This window comes from Triticum urartu, chromosome 6A (genome assembly GCF_056163025.1).
Source record: "Triticum urartu cultivar PI428250 chromosome 6A, HENAU_Tu73, whole genome shotgun sequence".
In the NCBI taxonomy this organism is placed as follows: domain Eukaryota; kingdom Viridiplantae; phylum Streptophyta; class Magnoliopsida; order Poales; family Poaceae; genus Triticum; species Triticum urartu.
In genome coordinates, this window is record NC_141878.1 from 25,888,542 (window position 1) to 25,906,810 (window position 18,269).

The 18,269-nt window shown below is 47.1% G+C and overlaps 1 protein-coding gene across 1 annotated transcript; it reads left to right on the plus strand.

Annotated features, from left to right (window-relative positions):
• Positions 1-14,241: 14,241 nt before the first annotated feature.
• LOC147963458 (uncharacterized) lies at positions 14,242-17,881 on the plus strand. The gene is made up of 2 exons (XM_087529583.1): positions 14,242-15,219; positions 16,499-17,881. The coding sequence occupies exons 1-2, from the start codon at positions 14,242-14,244 to the stop codon at positions 17,879-17,881; spliced, it is 2,361 nt and encodes a 786-aa protein (XP_087385709.1).
• Positions 17,882-18,269: the final 388 nt, after the last annotated feature.

Sequence of the window (18,269 nt, forward strand, 5' to 3'; positions counted from 1 at the left end):
CACTTATATATATGAGCATATATTCACCCCTATGAATTCACACACGCACACCCTACCCTATGAGCACCTTCAAGAGACTGAGCTGGCATATCATTTTGAGATTTTACAAAGTCACCGTAGGCACCTCGTAGCTGACGGGAACGTCTCCTCCCACTGAACGCGCATCGCCTGAAATTCTGAAATACCTCCAGGATAAATGCGAGCATCAGGACTTGAACCCTGGTGGATTGGGGATACCATTGTCCTCCTAACCATCCAACCACAGGTTAGTTCGCATCAACATTTGAATCATGGGCATTCAATTCTCAACTAGCAATGTGCCCGTGCGTTGCAACGGATCCAAAGTAGAATAGTACTTATTCACAAACTTAAAAGAAAACACTCTTGTTTTGATATACATATAGCACTAAAAGTATATTAGGTTTCACTCAAAATATATTTCTCAGGCTATTTTGATGAGGTGAGGGGGTGATGTGGTTGCTTTCAAGATAATAAGGGGTTTTCTAAAAATTGGAGCAGAGAAGTGGGCCATTGTCGCAAAAATGCCACAACTTACCTCACAGCCGTTAGATGCAGATCTATTGGTCAGAAATAACGGATGGCAGACACACCATCATCATCAACTGAGTCTTTTATAAGAGTAAGTAGAGATAAGCTGGTTTGTGCTAACGTACACATCCGACATTAGCCAATATATATCTCTTATTAATGAAAGATTTATCCCGCCATCCGCCTGTCCCTTACTTCCCATTATATAAGAGAGATGACACACATCCTTAGATCTGTAGATGCCATATATATACCTCCTCTTCCCATGCCGCTAGCCAAGGATTCCACACACACAACCCTCCTACTTTCCCAAACATGTTACATCTCCGCCTCATGTTCTTGGCTTATGAATTACTCTATCCTGAGCATGGGAGGTATCAGGAAGTTCCCAGCGATCTATCCCATCCACGACTGGATTCTCGTAGCTAACATAGCGAGGACGACAAAACCGCAACACACTCCATCCCACCATCTATATACGATCTCTCATGAATGATCTAGTCGTTTTGTGATTGTTGGCTCCTTGGCTCGCTCATGTACTGCCCTGGCTGTTACTATCAATGTTGCGATGTTGATTGTCTACGTGGAGCATCTATAGCGGATATGCTTTGGTTTCTATAGCTGGAGAGATCACTGCTACCATTTTCAAGGAAGAGTAGGAATAGTGGGATTGTGCAGCTCGGTAGGATGTGAACACAAAAATGCAGCAATTGCAGTTACCCTTATGCTAAAAATCTATATGGTTGGTGTTCATTCCTATGATACAGGCCGATTGATCTTTATACATAGCATTGTGGTCTCGTGCGCAAGCCACAGTGACGCATGCAGTGTGGCTGAGATGGCACAAGAACAGCCGAAGGTGCGTGACACGTCTCGCACTTCAGCTACATCCATTCCACACTAGCCACATCGGTGTGTCGGTGCATCTCTCCTTGATTTATTTATATATCAATCTGCTCCCGTCTAGTAATATGGATAATTATAGCAAATGCTGCCTACTTCGCAATCGGAGACGATGCCAGTGGCATGTGCGTCGCGATGAGAGCAGGTCCATCATGCTGCTCCCTTGCCGACTCATGGTGACTGCATGTTCCAAGTCACATGAGGAGGACCATTTTTTTCCTTTGAACTTTTGATTTTCTTTGAGCCGATCAAAATAATGAATCTTCGTGTTGTAAAATTTTGAAATTAAATTAAACCTATCTGCATGTTGAGAAGTGAAAATAGACGAAAATCTGCTCTACCCTATATGTAGTAATATCTCACATGAACCATAGTACTTAATTAGTCACAACTCATGGGAAAAAATTGCCTTTATGTCTTCTAACTCGTGTATGAGATCTTCATTTAGAGTTTTTGGCACATGTTGTCACCTTTTGACATTCATTCGTGGGAGCACGCATGCTTACCTGATTGGTAAGGATTATCTTATTGTTAATACCGGGGAAAGATTTGTGTCATCCATCGGAGCCTACGTAGCATAGTGGTAGTGTGTTCCCTTATCAAGCGGGCGCTTGCATTTCCATGATGTTTTTGTGTCCTTGTATATGGTTAGGAAATGGTTTCCCACTTCTCTGTTACTGTGAACTGTCTATAGATTTGCCATGATCATTAGAAGTGACTATATGCGCACACAATTTGACCATTGCAAAATTCATTCATTTAAAGTAGTAACACAAATATCAAAAAGTATTGTGCAATATGTGGCCATGCCTCGTATTTTTTTTCTTTTTAGATGGCAAGCATCACAATTGTTGGATGTTTCCTTTCACTTTCCAGACTATTCTTCTCAAATACGCGATGACTCACTACTGATCGGAAGTCGCTGAGTGGCGGATGTCCTACCCGTGACCAGAGGGTTTTTGGTGCTCGTCTACATGATTTTTCTAGTGTCCCTAGCTCATGGGGGAGAGAAAAACTACATCGAAATATTAACTACATAGAAGTGTGCTAGTATTCATTTATGTTATTCTCTTTTATTAATACAAAATACTTTGCCACATCTTTTCTATCAACATGAAATCTTGGGCCCCTATGATGGTTTGTGCTCACGTACCACCATTCATCATTAACCAATGTATCTTTATTTATGATTTGTTTATAAAAGATTCATCCGGCCACCTCCCTTCTATACTACACATTATTTACATGTTGTAGTTGTATATCCCTCTATAAACATTGAAATTATGGGCATTTAGTTATTAGTAAGATGGTTTGTGCTAACGTACACATTCGACATTATCCAATCCCGCCAACTACCTCCCTTACTGCCCATTATATAAGAGAGATGATACACACCCTTAGCTCTGTAGATGCCATATATACTTCCTCTTTCTGTGCAACCAGTCATTTGTTTCACTCACATACAACTCTCCTCCTCACCCAAACAAAGATGTTACATTTCCTTCTTGTGTTCTTGGCTTACCAATTACACTCTCATAAGCATGGAATGTGTCTGGAAGATTCCAATGATCTATCTCATCCATGACCGGATTCTCGTAACTAACACGCTGAGGTAGATAAGATTGTTGTGCATGCCCAGTCACCATCTATATATGAGTTGACGCGCATCTTTGACCAGTATGTGGTTGTTTTGTGGTCCTTGGCGTGCTCATGTACTGCCTTGACCGTTACCGTAGACATTCTGGCTCCCTTTGCCTAAATAGAAGAACTGAAGCAGATATGGCTTCAGTTTCTTTAGCTGTAGAGGTCGCTACTACTCGTCATAAGGGTAGAATAGGAATCATGGCACCGAGAAGCTTAGTAAATGTAGAAAGTACTCCCTTCGTCCGAAACTATTTGTCTCATAAATAAATGAAAATAAATATATTTAAAACTAAAATATATTTAGATACATCCATTTCTCCGCCAAGTAACTTCGGACGGCCTGATGCTAAATATCGGTGTTCGTTCTTCTGATGCAGGCTGATTGATCTTTATACATGGCCTTGCGGTCTACTGCTCAAGACACATTGTCTATGTGCAGTGTGGCTGAGATGGCGCAAGAAGAGCCGAAGGTGCGTCACACGCTTCAGCTACACCTATTCCACGCTGGTGCGCATCGGCGTGTCGAGATTTTTTTCCTTGATTACATCGATTTCGCTGGGAGAACTTCCCCCTCGGAGGGGGAAATCATCGTAATCATCATCATCAACAACTCTCCCATCTTGGGGAGGACAATCTTCATCAACATCTTCAACAACATCATCTTCTCTTAAACCCTAGTTCATCTCTTGTGTTCAATCTCGTTACCGGAATTATAGATTGATGCTTGTGGGTGACTAGTAGTGTTGATTACATCTTGTAGTTGATTACTATATGGTTTATTTGATGGAAGATTATATGTTCAGATCTAATATGTTATTTAATACTCATCTGATCATGATCATGTTTATCATTTGTGAGTAGTTATCCTTGTTCTTGAGGTCACGGGAGAAATCATGTTGCAAGTAATCATGTGAATTTGATATGTGTTCGATATTTTGATAGTATGTATGTTGAGATTTCTTTAGTGGTGTCATGTGAACATCAACTACATGACACTTCACCATATTCTGGGCCTAAGGGGATGCATTGTGGAGTAGCAATTAGATGATGGGTTGTGAAAGTGACAGAAACTTAAACCCCAGTTTATGCGCCATTCCGTAAGGGACTTATTGGATCCAAAAGTTTAATGCTATGGTTAGAATTTATTCTTACTACTTTTCTCGTAGTTGCGGATGCTTGCGGGAGGGTTAATCATAAGTAGAAGGTTTGTTCAAGTAAGAACAACACCTAAGCACCGGTCCACCCACATATCAAATTATCAAAGCACCGAACACGAATTAAACCAACATGATGAAAGTGACTAGATGAAATTCCCGTGTACCCTCAAGAACGCTTTGCTTATCATAAAAGATCATTTTGGCATGTCCTTTGCCTCAAAAGGATTGGGCTACCTTGCTGCACTTTTATTACTACTATCGTTACTTGCTCGTTACAAATTATCTTGCTATCAAACTACTCTCTTTCTTACAATTTCAGCACTTGCAGACATTATCTTACTGAAAACCACTTGTCTTTTCCTTCTGCTCCTCGTTGGGTTCGACACTCTTACTTATCGAAAAGAGCTACAATTGATCCCCTATACTTGTGGGTCATCAAAACCCTAGCCGCCGTCGGGCATCTCTCTCCCGCTTCCCTCACCCTCGCAGCCGCCAGCAACGCCGCCGGGCGAAGCCTCGCCGGCAGGGGCGGTGGCGGGGCATCTTTCCCCCACATGCGATTCAGCTGGCATGGGATAGCCTGTTCGTGAAGAGACGTCAGAATACCGTGGTGTTCGGCAGTGCTGCGGGTAGATCCTAGCGGTGGCGTGCGCGACACGCCAGGGGCCGGAGCCACGCTTGCTGCACGGATTGACAGCTGCAGGAGTGCTAGGAGTTGGTGGCTGCGTGAGTCATCGTGTTTGGGTCAGATCCTTCACGAACTACCGGTAGGACATCGGTGGCCAATGCAGGGTGGTGGTACTCGTCGTTGCCCAGGTTGGATTTTCCGGATCTGGCGCCTGGACGGATCTGCACCAGAGTCTCTCCTCATTCTTCCATTTGGTGGGTTGAGGCCCATGGTGCTTTCTTCTCCTGTTGGTTTCGTTTCTGGGCTCATGGCCAGATCCGGAGCAGACAGAGGTTAGCGGTACATGTTGGGGACCGGAGGAAACTTTGGTTGGATAGCTTGACCCGGCATCAATGACAGCTTTGGCGTCGTTACTCTCCTTGGAGGCAAAGCTGAGGTTCCCTCCTATCCACCTCTGACCCACTCTTAGACAAAAGTTAAAATCCATCTTGGATTGGGCAGCGGCAGTGCCCTGCGTGTCGTGTCCTCCATGGAGGCGCCGTCTTGGGAGGCTTGGGTGTTCGGGGCAGAGTTACTGTGGGTGGTGGGCTCGGTGTGGCAGCTCTAGTAGAGGCGACGGTGTGAAGGTTGGCAGGAGGAGCGGCGCTGGATCTACCGCATCGACAACGACGAGTATTGGCGGCATGGTGTAGCTGAATCTCGACGACATGTGTGTCTGGATGGACGAGTGCATGTTAGTGGCGCTGTTTGGTGTCGTGGCGGCGTTGACGGCAGGCCTGGCAAGGTCGTTACTTCAGTACCTGCTCTGAAGATGGATCTGTGAAAGACGGCGGCGACGACCCATGAGAATCCGTCAGACCGGTTCGTGCCCCAGACCCGGTATGTGGCTTGGTCGGGGCATGCGTCTTTAGATGTTAGATATTTGTGATGTCTGTTTGGTATTAGGCTCGAACTATCAGCACCCCTTAAACGACGATGATTATTGTAGTTTGATCGAGTATATCCAACGACTAAATTAATTTAGGTGATGTGGCTTAAGGAGAAGCCAGACAATTCCTAGTAGTGGAGGCCTAGCTATTTCGATATAGTAGATTGGAAAGCACCACGATTGTTGGATGTTTCTCTTCACTTTTCAGACTCTTTTCCCCGGTACGCTAGATGAAGTCACTGACTGAGAGATGTCCTACGTTGTCACCGGAGGGATTTGGGCGCTCATCCACCTGATTTCTACAACAATGTCTGCTCATGAGGGAGTAATAAACCATATGAAATAATTAACTAAATAAAAGTTTTGTGTGCTAGCATTCATTTATGTTATCCATGGTTACTGTTTACATATTTTACCGTATTTTTTCAATTAACATTGAAATGTTGGGAATTTAATTCTTAATAAGATGGTTTGTGGTGACGTACCACCACTCGACATTATTCAATCAGTCTATCTTTATTTTTGATAGACCAATGAAAGCTTCAACCACCTTCCTCCCTTACTTTCCATTATAAAAGAGAGATAATATCTATCCTATCCTTAGCTGTGTAGATGCCATATATACTTCTTCTTTCCGTGCCACTAGTCAAGTGTTCTGCTCACATACAACTCTCGTCCTCGCCCAAACAACATGTTACACCTACTCCTCCTGATGTTCTTCGCTTGCCAATTACTCTATCGTAAGCATGGAGGTGTCCGGAAGCTCACAACGACTTATCTCATTGACGACGAGGTTCTCGTAGCTGACATGCCGAGATAGACAAGACCTTCACACACACTCACCCGCCATCTATATACGGTTTGACATATACCATCGACTTGTCTTTGATTGTTGTCCGGTGCTTGATGTGCTCATGTAATTGTTGAAAATATGCCCTAGAGGCAATAATAAAATGGTTATTATTATATTTCTTTGTTCATAATAATTGTCTATTGTTCATGCTATAATTGTGTTATCCGGAAATCGTAATACATGTGTGAATACATAGACCACAACACGTCCCTAGTGAGCCTCTAGTTGACTAGCTCGTTGATCAAAAGATAGTCATGGTTTCCTGACTATGGACATTAGATGTCATTGATAACGGGATCACATCATTAGGAGAATGATGTGATGGACAAGACCCAATCCTAAGCATAGCTCAAAGATCGTGTAGTTCGTCTGCTGTAGCTTTTTTGAATGTCAAGTATCATTTCCTTAGACCATGAGATTGTGCAACTCCCGGACACCGTAGGAGTGCCTTGGGTGTGCCAAACGTCACAATGTAACTGGGTGACTATAAAGGTACATTACAGGTATCTCTGAAAGTGTCTGTTGGATTGGCACGAATCGAGACTAGGATTTGTCACTCCGTATGACGGAGAGGTATCTCTGGGCCCACTCGGTAATGCATCATCATAATGAGCTCAATGTGATCAAGTGGTTGATCACGGGATCATGCATTACGGTACGAGTAAAGTGACTTGCCGGTAACGAGACTGAACAAGGTATTGGGATACCGACGATCGAGTCTCGGGCAAGTAATGTACCGATTGACAAAGGGAATTGTATACGGGTTGATTGAATCCTCAACATCGTGGTTCATCCGATGAAATCATCGTGGAGCATGTGGGAGCCAACATGGGTATTCAGATCCCGCTATTGGTTATTGACCGGAGAGGCTTCTCGGTCATGTCTGCATGTCTCCCGAACCCGTAGGGTCTACACACTTATGGTTCGGTGATGCTAGGGTTGTAGAGATATTGGCATACGATAACCCGAAAGTTGTTCAGAGTCCCGGATGAGATTGCGGACGTCATGAGGAGTTCCGGAATGGTCCGGAGGTAAAGATTTATATATAGGAAGTCCAGTTTCGGCCATCGGGAAGGTTTCGGGGGTCACCGGTATTGTACCGAGACCACAGGAAGGGTCCCGGGGGTCCACCGGGTGGGGCCACCTATCCCGGAGGGCCCCATGGGCTGAAGTGGGAGGGGAACCAGCCCGTAGTGGGCTGGTGCGCCCCCCCTTGGGCCTCCCCCTGCGCCTAGGGTTAGAAATCCTAGGGGTGGGGGCGCCACCCTTGCCTTGGGGGGCAAGGCACCCCCTTGGCCGCCCCCCCCCCCCTAGGAGATTGGATCTCCTAGGGCCGGCGCCCCCCCCTTTGGCACCCTATATATAGTGGGGGGGAGGGAGGGCTGCACGCCCAAGCCCCTGGCCTCTCCCTCTCCCTCCCGTGACACTCCTCCGTCTCCCTGCGCTTGGCGAAGCCCTGCCGAGATCACTGTTGCTTCCACCACCACGCCGTCATGCTGCTGGATCTTCATAAACCTCTCCTCCCCCCTTGCTGGATTAAGAAGGAGGAGACGTCTCCCAACCGTACGTGTGTTGAACGCGGAGGTGCTGTCCGTTCGGCACTTGGTCATCGGTGATTTGAATCACGTCGAGTACGACTCCATCATCCCCGTTCTCTTAAACGCTTCCGCTCGTGATCTACAAGGGTATGTAGATGCACTCCTCTCTCCCTCGTTGCTAGATGACTCCATAGATTGATCTTTGTGATGCGTAGAAAATTTTAAAATTCTACTACGTTCCCCTACAGTAATACCTTGACCATTACTATCGATATTACAACACCGGTTGTCTACGTGGAGGATCCGTAGCAGATATGGCTTAGGTTCCTGCAGTTGTAGAGATCCGTGCCGCTCATTACAGGGATAGGGTAGGAATCGTGAGAAAAGGAGTTACTGTATATATGTAGGAAAAATGCAGCAATTACTAAGTTATCTCATGCTAAATATCCATGCAGTGCATGTTTCTCTGATACGTGATGATTGATATCTACACACATGGCATTGTGGTGTACTGCACAAGACACGCCGAAGGCGTGTCCCGCGCTAGCTTCTGCTAGATCCATTCCACACCGGCCGCATCGGTGTGTCCATGGAACGTTCATTCATTTGTAAATTGATTTCCTCGTCTAGTAATACAGATAGGTGGCATCAAGGTTATCACACCATAAGCATGGAGTTTGAGAGCTTTTCACACCCAACTCTTTCAAGATAGACTGTACCCATATGATTTCTGATGTTGCATTGGCCAAGGCATTGTATTCTGCTTCAGTACTAGACCTGAAAACTGTACCTTGTTTTCTGGCACACCATGATATAAGATTGGGTCCAAAAAATACTGCAAAGCCACCAATTGAGCTTCTGTCATCCAAACATCCTGCCCAATCTGAATCCGAAAAAGCAATCACAAGAGTAGAAGGTGACTTGCTGAAATTTATACCAACATTCAAAGTATACTTGACATATCTGACAATGCGCTTTGCTGCAGTCAAGTGAACTGTAGTGGGTGCATGTAGGAACTGACATACTTTGTTGACAGCAAAGGAAATGTCTGGCCTGGTCAATGTTAAGTACTGAAGTGCACCTACAAGACTTCTGTATTTTGTACTATCCTCTAGACTCAAAAGTGTTCCCTCTATAAGAGATAATTTTTCTATACTAGAGAGAGGAGTGGGTGTGGGTTTACAACCTTGCAAGCCTGCCTTCCTTACCAAATCTGATGCATATTTTTCTTGAGAGAGATGTAGCCATCCTTGTGCTGCTTCACCTCAATTCCTAGAAAGTAATGCAATTCTCCTAGATCCTTGAGAGCAAATTCATCACCTAAATCCTTTAAGAGTCCTGATATTGCCTCATCAGATGAGTTTGTGACAATAATATCATCAACATATATATATAAGAACAAACATGGAGGTGTTGAACTTGTTATAAATGAACAAGGAGGTGTCAGACTTGGAAGGAACAAAGCCAAGTGTCTGCATCTTTTTACCGAGACGGGAATACCATGCCCTTGGAGCTTGTTTCAGTGCATATAATGCTTTATCTAGCTTGCACACATAGGAAGGTGTATGTTTGCTTTCAAAACCAGGAGTTTGTTTCATGTATACTTCCTTTTCCAGAACACTGTAAAGAAACGCGTTTTGTACATCTAATTGTCGAAGGCTCCATCCCCTGGAAACAGCAATAGACAATACGAGACGAATGGTAGCAGCTTTTACAACTGGACTAAAAGTATCCTTGTAGTCTATGTCATACCGTTGTTTGAAGCCTTTTGCAACTAGTCTAGCCTTATAACTATCAATGGTTCCGTCACACTTTCTTTTAATTCTGAATACCCACTTGCAGTCACTGAGGTTTTTACCTTGCATTGGAGAAACCAAGTGCCACGTTTTATTTCTCTCAAGTGCCTTATATTCTTCTAGCATTGCCTTTTTTCACTTTTCATCACCGAGGGCCTCTTCAATTGTGTTGGGCTCACCTGGTTCACCTGTGGAACAAACTAGACCATATTTGGTTATGTTTTTGTAATTTTTCGGTTGAATCACACCTTGTTGTAGTCTTGTGCGACGTTTCGGTGAACCAGCAGGATTTGTAGCCACAGAAGATCCTGCAGGAGCCAGATCAGCAGCATGACCCGAGGAAAATCCGTCTGCCACTGTCGGTTCCAGGTGCACGGGATTGTCTGTGGCAGCGACCCGAGGCGATGGTGAGGGAGACGCCGTAGGAACTGCAGACGATATGGAGCCGCCGACCGGCTCATCATGAGCTCGTGATCGCGCGGGCCCGTCTGAGTCAGAGACTGGCCCCACGTCCGTCTGACGCGTGAGAACCCGCCGCCTGTAGCAGTCCGGCTGGTCCGTGAAGCGCGTGCGGTCCAGGCCACTGCCAAGCTGCCGTGTGGCAGCGGGAGACCGGTGCGGGCTGGAGGGCGCGTCTCGCCTTGTCGGAGGGGGCCGCGCGTCATGCAGCGGGCTGCTGGAGCCCACACAACCGACCGCGCCTGGCACGTCTGGCGCGAGCGTGCGGCTGGCTGTTGGCACGGATCCCAGAGCTATGTAGAGATCCGTGCCGCTCATTACAGGGATAGGGTAGGAATCGTGAGAAAAGGAGTTACTGTATATATGTAGGAAAAATGCAGCAATTATTAAGTTATCTCATGCTAAATATCCATGCAGTGCATGTTTCTCTGATACGTGATGATTGATATCTACACACATGGCATTGTGGTGTACTGCACAAGACACGGTGTGTTGTGCAGTGTGTGACACGACAACAGCCGAAGGCGTGTCCCGCGCTAGCTTCTGCTAGATCCATTCCACACCGGCCGCATCGGTGTGTCCACACAGAACGATTTCCTCGTCTAGTAATGCAGATACCCAAGCCTCTATTCCAGGCAAGATTTTCGCCCTGAGATTCAGCCATTTGGTTGAAAGTGACCCACGGTGAATAGCGTATGTGCCGCGCGGTATTATTTTGGCATGTGGCGGTGTACAATTGCTTTGTGGATTCACTTATTTCATTGAAATTTTTTGAACTGCTGTGCCGTCGCGTTGGTTGCTTTAGCGTTTTTTGGGTGTGTGTGGCCTAGACTCTTCGTTTGTGTTTCTGTGTGCGTACGTGCCGTCGCTTTCGGCTCTTTGAACGTGATTTCTTTCTTACGTGCCATCGATTTCGGTTTCCTTTATCCAGTCCCACCCCACTCTCTCTCCTGTCTCTCTCTGTACGATGAAAAGAAGACGCCGGCCGCTCGATCTGGCACCGGAGGGAACCGCAAGCTCCTCCAGCTCCGCCCCCCTCACTTCGGAGCAGCCGCACGCTACCGGCCCCGTCGCCCATCGCCGACCCCGCCCCGTGTCACCCCGGAGCAACCGCACGCCGCCGACCCCGCCCCGTGTCTCCCCGGAGCAACCGCACGCGGTCGGCCCCATCCCTTGCCGGACCCGTCCCACCTCGCCATCGCAGGCCTCCGCGCGCTTCCGGGCCCGTCGCCCGTCGCCGGACCCGTCCCACCTCGCCATCGCAGGCCTCCGCGCGATCTCAAGCCCGTCCCCCGTCGGCCCCGCAGGCCTCCGACTTCGCGCACCACGGCCACACCAGCCTCTGCACATCGTGCCTCACCGGCCTCCGCGGGCGGCTGCTTCTCCGGCCATGTCCTCCTTTGATCCGACCACGTTGTACGCACGACGCCGGGCTCGCCGGAGGCCGGACACGCGGTTGGACGCTTTTTTGAATTAATTGAAAAATCTTTGCTGTCTGTTGACATAGTGGCTGACCCCAAAGCGCAGGTTTTCAAATTTTGGCTTCCTTTCTTTGCAGCGTCCTAGCATGTAATAGGTCATCACGTGGTACGGAGCTTATATATATGTACGTGTTTGCATTGTAGGAGGTTAATTGAGTTGTTGCATGCATGCAGACTAATTGGGTGACGCCGCGTGGTAGCCAACCGACCAATTGGAACTGGCCAGGAGAGTTGCACTTGCTTCCAGAATCAGGCTGCAAGTGGGACTGTAGGTGGGAGTCCCACCACAATCCACCTAGTCCCAATACGGTTTGGTCTTAAAAAAGTGGGCACCCCACCAAAACTAACATAAATTATGTGGGACTAAGTGGGATCCCACTTAACAAATGCATTTGCAACTAAAAACATGGACTAAGAAGGAAAGAACCTGCTGTATTATCACAAATTGCCAGTTACAGACTACAAATTTTCTCTTCATGAATTAGTACATCTCTAATAGAAACAGAAGGGGGAAAAGTTAATTTTAGTAAATCTTGAACTTGGAAGGAAAGCAAACATCTGAATACATGAGCAATCCATCAGCATCTGAGTCTTGACTCTTAACAGAAAGAGAAACATGAATCGAGCCTGAATGAATCTGATGGACTACCTGCAGCCGATGACCTAGGGGTCGCGTCCGACCGGGGTAGAAGATGCGAGGCAGTGGAGGCCGAAAGGACCTGAGTGCGAGGCGAAAGAGGATGGGATGTGGCGACGGCGTCCATCAGCAGCGGCGCTCGGAGTACCTTTGCTATGCTGCGGCGCCTCCCGAGTTGGAGAAAAGGGACCGGTGATTCTTGATGGGGACGGCGGAGCAAGGCAAAGAGGGAGAACGTCTGAGTCAGAGGAGGGGCAAGGTGTGAGGTGGTGGTGCGAGGAGTAGCCAAGAAGGTGCAGCGGCGAAGTGGAGCACCGCCGCCGCCTGGAATTTGTGCACTCGTGCGGCTTGCTCTATCCACTCTCGGCTGGGCACTCAAGGCTCAAGTTTTTTTTTTTGAGACAAACTCAAGGCTCAAGTAAATAGTGGGTTATGGTGGGGTCCCAATGGGCTAATAGGGCTAGCCCACTTAATATTTTTCAAATCCAATGAGAGTCCACTAATGCTACTTAAGTGGGATGGGATAATTAGTCCCACTTAGTCCCACCTCCACCTACAGCTTGATTCCAGAAGTAAAGCGACAAGATATGTGTGCGGATCCATGCAGCGGTAGCGGTGATGTGAGTGGCCAAGGCTGATCGGTCGAAGCGGTGCAGTTGCGCCGCCCGGATATTTCGCGCGGTGTTCAGTCTGTGGTCTTCACCGTATAAATAACGTATCGGTGCCGCTTTGGTCGGTATTTCCAGAGCATGCGCGTCGCTGTTCGTCGGTGTTGATGTACTCGTGGTCCCTAGATTTGTCGGTTCCCATCTCTGCCTTGCTTTCTGCTCTACCCACCAGCACGCCACCATGGCCCTTCTTTCCCCGGTGCATCAACGCCCCATCGCCATATGCTTGATTTGCCGTCGTCGTCGCGGTCGCTTTGAGAGGCACGCTACGCCGGGAGGGGCGAGCCACTGCCGGCTGAAGGCCATGGACGTGGTGGTGCCGCTGGAGGGCATCGTGGTCGCATTCTCCTGCATGGCCAGGGCCAGCAACGCCGGACGTCGCTGCTGTGTCGTGCGTCGTGCGCTGAGTAGCGCTTCACCGGATGGCCTCGGGATACTGCTGCGCCAGGGGTAGAAGTCTACCGGAGGTGCATGTATCGTGCGCGGTGCCTACAGAGCAGCGCGCGAGAAAGAGGCCTTTCGGCCGCGGCGACATGACTGGCGGTGGTGGGCGCCGTCGCGTGCCCTGCCTTGGGAGGCAGATGATAGACTCGGAGAACTTCACACGGAGTTGTTAGAGTTTGAGTAGTAGTTATAGTTGTAATCTCAACTATCTCTTTCTTCCTCTCCCGATTCTATTCCTCCTTGTAATCAAACATGATTCCTAATCCTTCTCTCTTGTACCTCACGGCAAGGTGTTTTGCCAACATATAAATAAACAGCCGCGGCTCTCCTCCAGGAGAGTAGGAACGCTTCCATCGAATCCAATATGGTATACAGAGCCTAGTCTCTTCCCACGTCTAGCGATCCCCTCATCTATCGATATAGAAACCCTCGAAAACCATCTATCGCCAGAAACCCAATCGCCATGGCCGCTTCCAGCGTCGTCGCCCTCAACCTCGGAGCTCCGCCAACAGAGAAGCTCACAAGGGGAAATTTTCTCCTCTGGAAAGCGCAGGTAATGCCGGCGCTGCGAGGCGCACAAGTAACCGGCCGCCTCGACGGCTCAGATGCCGCACCGCCAAGAACGGTGGAGGTCGCGAAGGCAGACAAGACCATGGCTATTGAGGCAAATCCTCTATATGGACCGTGGCTGGCGAAAGATCAACAAGTTCTGAGCTACTTGTTGAACTCGCTCACCCCTGAAATCCTGGCGCAGGTCATCGGTAAGGAGAGTACTCATGATCTATGGATTGCTCTTACCACGCTGTTTGCTGCACAATCCCAATCCAAGATAACAAATCTGAGAATTGCCATCTCCTACACCAAGAAGGGCAATATGTCAAGCAACTCCTTCATCGCCAAGATGAAGAGCCTCGGGGATGAGCTTACAGCCGCCGGTCGTCCAGTGACCGATGGCGAGATGGTCGACTATATCCTCGCCGGCCTTGATCGGGACTACGATCCCATAGTTGCTGCAGTCGGCGCAATCAAGAATTCAATTACCGTTGATGATCTTTTCTCACAGATCGCAGCCTTCGACCAGAGGATGGAGATGTTGGGCGACGAGCCTTCAGGCTTTCGTTCGTCTGCAAACACCATGTACAGAGGTCGTGGGCAGTACCGCAACAGAGGAAGTCGCGGGCGAGGGAACAGAGGGCGCGGCCGTGGCAATCGCGCCCCTTCTTCTTCTGCTCGCGGCGGTGGCGGCAACTACCAGCAACGCCAGCAACAACCTCCACAACAACAGCAACAGCAACATGAAGGGGACTATCCAGAGTGTCAGATTTGCTATAAGTTTCATCCTGGAGGTGCAAGGGCCTGTTGGCATCGGTATGATGATGACCATGAAGAGAAGAAGAAGGCCAACCTCGTCACTAACTCCTATGGGATTGATACAAATTGGTACGCAGATTCTGGAGCTACCGAGCACATAACGGGGGAACTAGACAAATTGACAATGCGAGAAAGATACCACGGAGGTGACCAAATTCACACAGCAAGTGGATCGGGTATGGAAATTTCTCATATTGGTAACTCAATTGTTAAAACCCCCAAGAAAAATTTGCATCTTAATAATGTCTTACACGTCCCTCATGCATCAAAAAATCTTGTCTCAGTTCATCGGTTTACTCTTGATAACCAAGTGTTGTTAAGGACTTGGCAATGAGGAGAGTCATTCTTAGAGGAAAGTGTGAGGGAGGCCTCTACCCACTTATATCATCCGTTTCTTCATCATGGTCCAATAAACAAGCATGGTGTGTTACCAAACCTTCTTCAGCAAAGTGGCATCGTCGATTGGGTCATCCCTCTTCAACTATCGTTCAACATGTTCTTAGTAGAAATAAACTTCCTTATGAGTCTAGTGCTGAGTCAGTTTGTGATGCGTGTCAACAAGCTAAGAGTCATCAGTTACCATATCCTATTTCTACCAGTGTATCTACTGCTCCTTTGCAACTTATATTTTCAGATGTGTGGGGACCAGCCCCTACATCCGTTGGTAGATTCTCATACTATGTAAGTTTTATTGATGATTATAGTAAATTTACTTGGATTTATTTGCTAAATAAAAGGTCCGATGTATTCCAAGTCTTTACCAATTTTCAAAACCTTGTTGAACGCCAGTTAAACTCCAAAATCCTTGCTATGCAAACAGATTGGGGTGGTGAGTATGAAAAACTCAATTCCTTTTTTCAAAAAATTGGAATTTCACATCATGTCTCATGTCCTCATGCTCACCAACAAGACGGTTCTACTGAACGAAAACACCTCATGTTGTTGAAGTAGGACTTGCTTTGTTAGCCCATGCATCTATACCTCTTAAATTTTGGGATGAAGCTTTTCTTACTGCCACATATCTTATCAATATTCGTCCTAGCAAAGTCATCAAATTTGAGAATCCTATCACACGCCTTTTTGGTATCACTCCTGACTACACATCTCTTCGTATTTTTGGTTGTGCTTGTTGGCCAAATCTTAGACCCTATAATACACGCAAACTTGCGTTTCGTTCAAAAAAATGTGTCTTTTTAGGATACAGTCCCATGCACAAAGGGTTTAAGTGTCTTGATGTCTCAACTGGTAGGGTTTATATCTCGAGAGATGTCATCTTTGATGAATTTGTTTTCCCTTTCGAAACTCTTCATCCAAATGCCGGCGCTCTCCTTCGAAAAGAAATACTACTTCTACTAGATTTTGATCAAGGGGGTGATAACAATTGTGCTAACCAAACTGATGAAAATACTCCTGCCTCTATTCCTGCTGCTATGCCTATGCAGGTACCTGAAGAAAATTTGGCTCAAAATGATCAAAATCATGAAAATCAGGTGTTATTTCATGTAGAAGAGGCTGGCGCAGTTCACGAGGATGATCCGGCGGCGCCTGCTACACCCGTGCGCCTGGCCGCCTCGGATCGCTTGCGCGGATCCTCCTTGGATCAGTCGCCCAATAGCAGTAGCGGACAGGCCGACCAGGGGACATCGACAAGCCAATCAGTGGACAGACCGCGGGACACGCGCGTGATAGCGACGGGCCTGCCAGCAGTCGAGCGCAGCCGAACCACAGGCGGTACGCGGGCCACGCGCGGATCAGAGATCGAGCGCATGCAGCCAATGGGCGGCTCTGCGCGCATGCATCCGACGGGATCCTCTGCGAACAGAAATACTGCAGCCCAGGACAGCTTCGTCTCAGGAGCTACCACACCAATGACCACAAGATCTTCTGCGTCTGCTCAATCTACACATGTGGAAGACTCATCTGGATCTTCTGTGGATAGTCAGATTGTGCCGTTTTCTGTGCAACCGCAACAACAACTTGCCACTTCATCAAGGGTTATGACTCGTTTACAAAAAGGTATTAGAAATCCGAAAATAAGGAAGGATGGCACTGTACCATATGGCATGTTGTGTATTTCAGGTGAACCAGCAAAATTAAGTGATGCACTTGGAGATCCTAAGTGGAAAAAGGCGATGGATGAAGAATATGGTGCTCTCATGAAGAATAAAACATGGCATTTGGTCCCCAACCAAAGAGGTAAAAATATCATTGATTGCAAGTGGGTTTATAGAATTAAGAGAAAAGCAGATGGCTCTATTGATAGGTACAAGGCACGTCTAGTTGCAAAAGGATTTAAGCAACGTTATGGTATTGATTATGAGGACACTTTTAGTCCTGTTGTGAAAGCTGCTACCATAAGGCTTGTGCTAGTCATTGTTGTTTCCAGGGGATGGAGTCTTAGACAGCTAGGCGTTCAGAATGCGTTTTTGCATGGGGTTCTGGAAGAGGAGGTCTATATGAGGCAACCACCAGGGTATGAAAATCAACAAGCACCGCATTATGTTTGCAAACTTGACAAAGATCTGTATGGTCTGAAACAGTCTCCTAGAGCATGGTTCTCAAGGCTGAGCTTACAATTGAAGCGTCTAGGTTTTGTTGCGTCCAAGGCTGATACGTCTCTCTTCATTTATAGCAAAGCAAATACTGTCATGTTTGTGCTAATTTATGTTGATGACATCATAGTTGCAAGCTCCTCACAAAATGCCACTAATGCTCTCTTGTATGATTTGAGTTCAGAATTTGCCTTGAAGGATCTTGGTGATTTGCACTTCTTCCTAGGCATTGAAGTTAAGAAAGTTCAAGATGGCATAATGTTGAGTCAATAAAAATATGCTACTGAACTTCTAACTCGTATGGGAATGAAGGATTGCAAGCCTTCGCCCACTCCATTGTCTTCTTCAGAACAATTTTCAACACATGAAGGAGAACCACTTAAGGAAGAGGAAAGTACAAAATATAGAAGCACTGTTGGAGCTCTACAATACTTGACTTTGACAAGACCGGACATATCATTTGCTGTAAACAAGGTTTGTCAATACCTGCATGCTCCTACTTCTACTCATTGGTCAGCTGTCAAGAGGATTGTACGATATATTAAGCATACTGTGAGCTTGGGACTTCAGTTCAGACGTTCCAGTTCTTCACTTGTTAGTGCTTTCTCTGATGTTGACTGGGCAGGATGTATTGATGACAGAAAGTCAACTGGAGGATTTG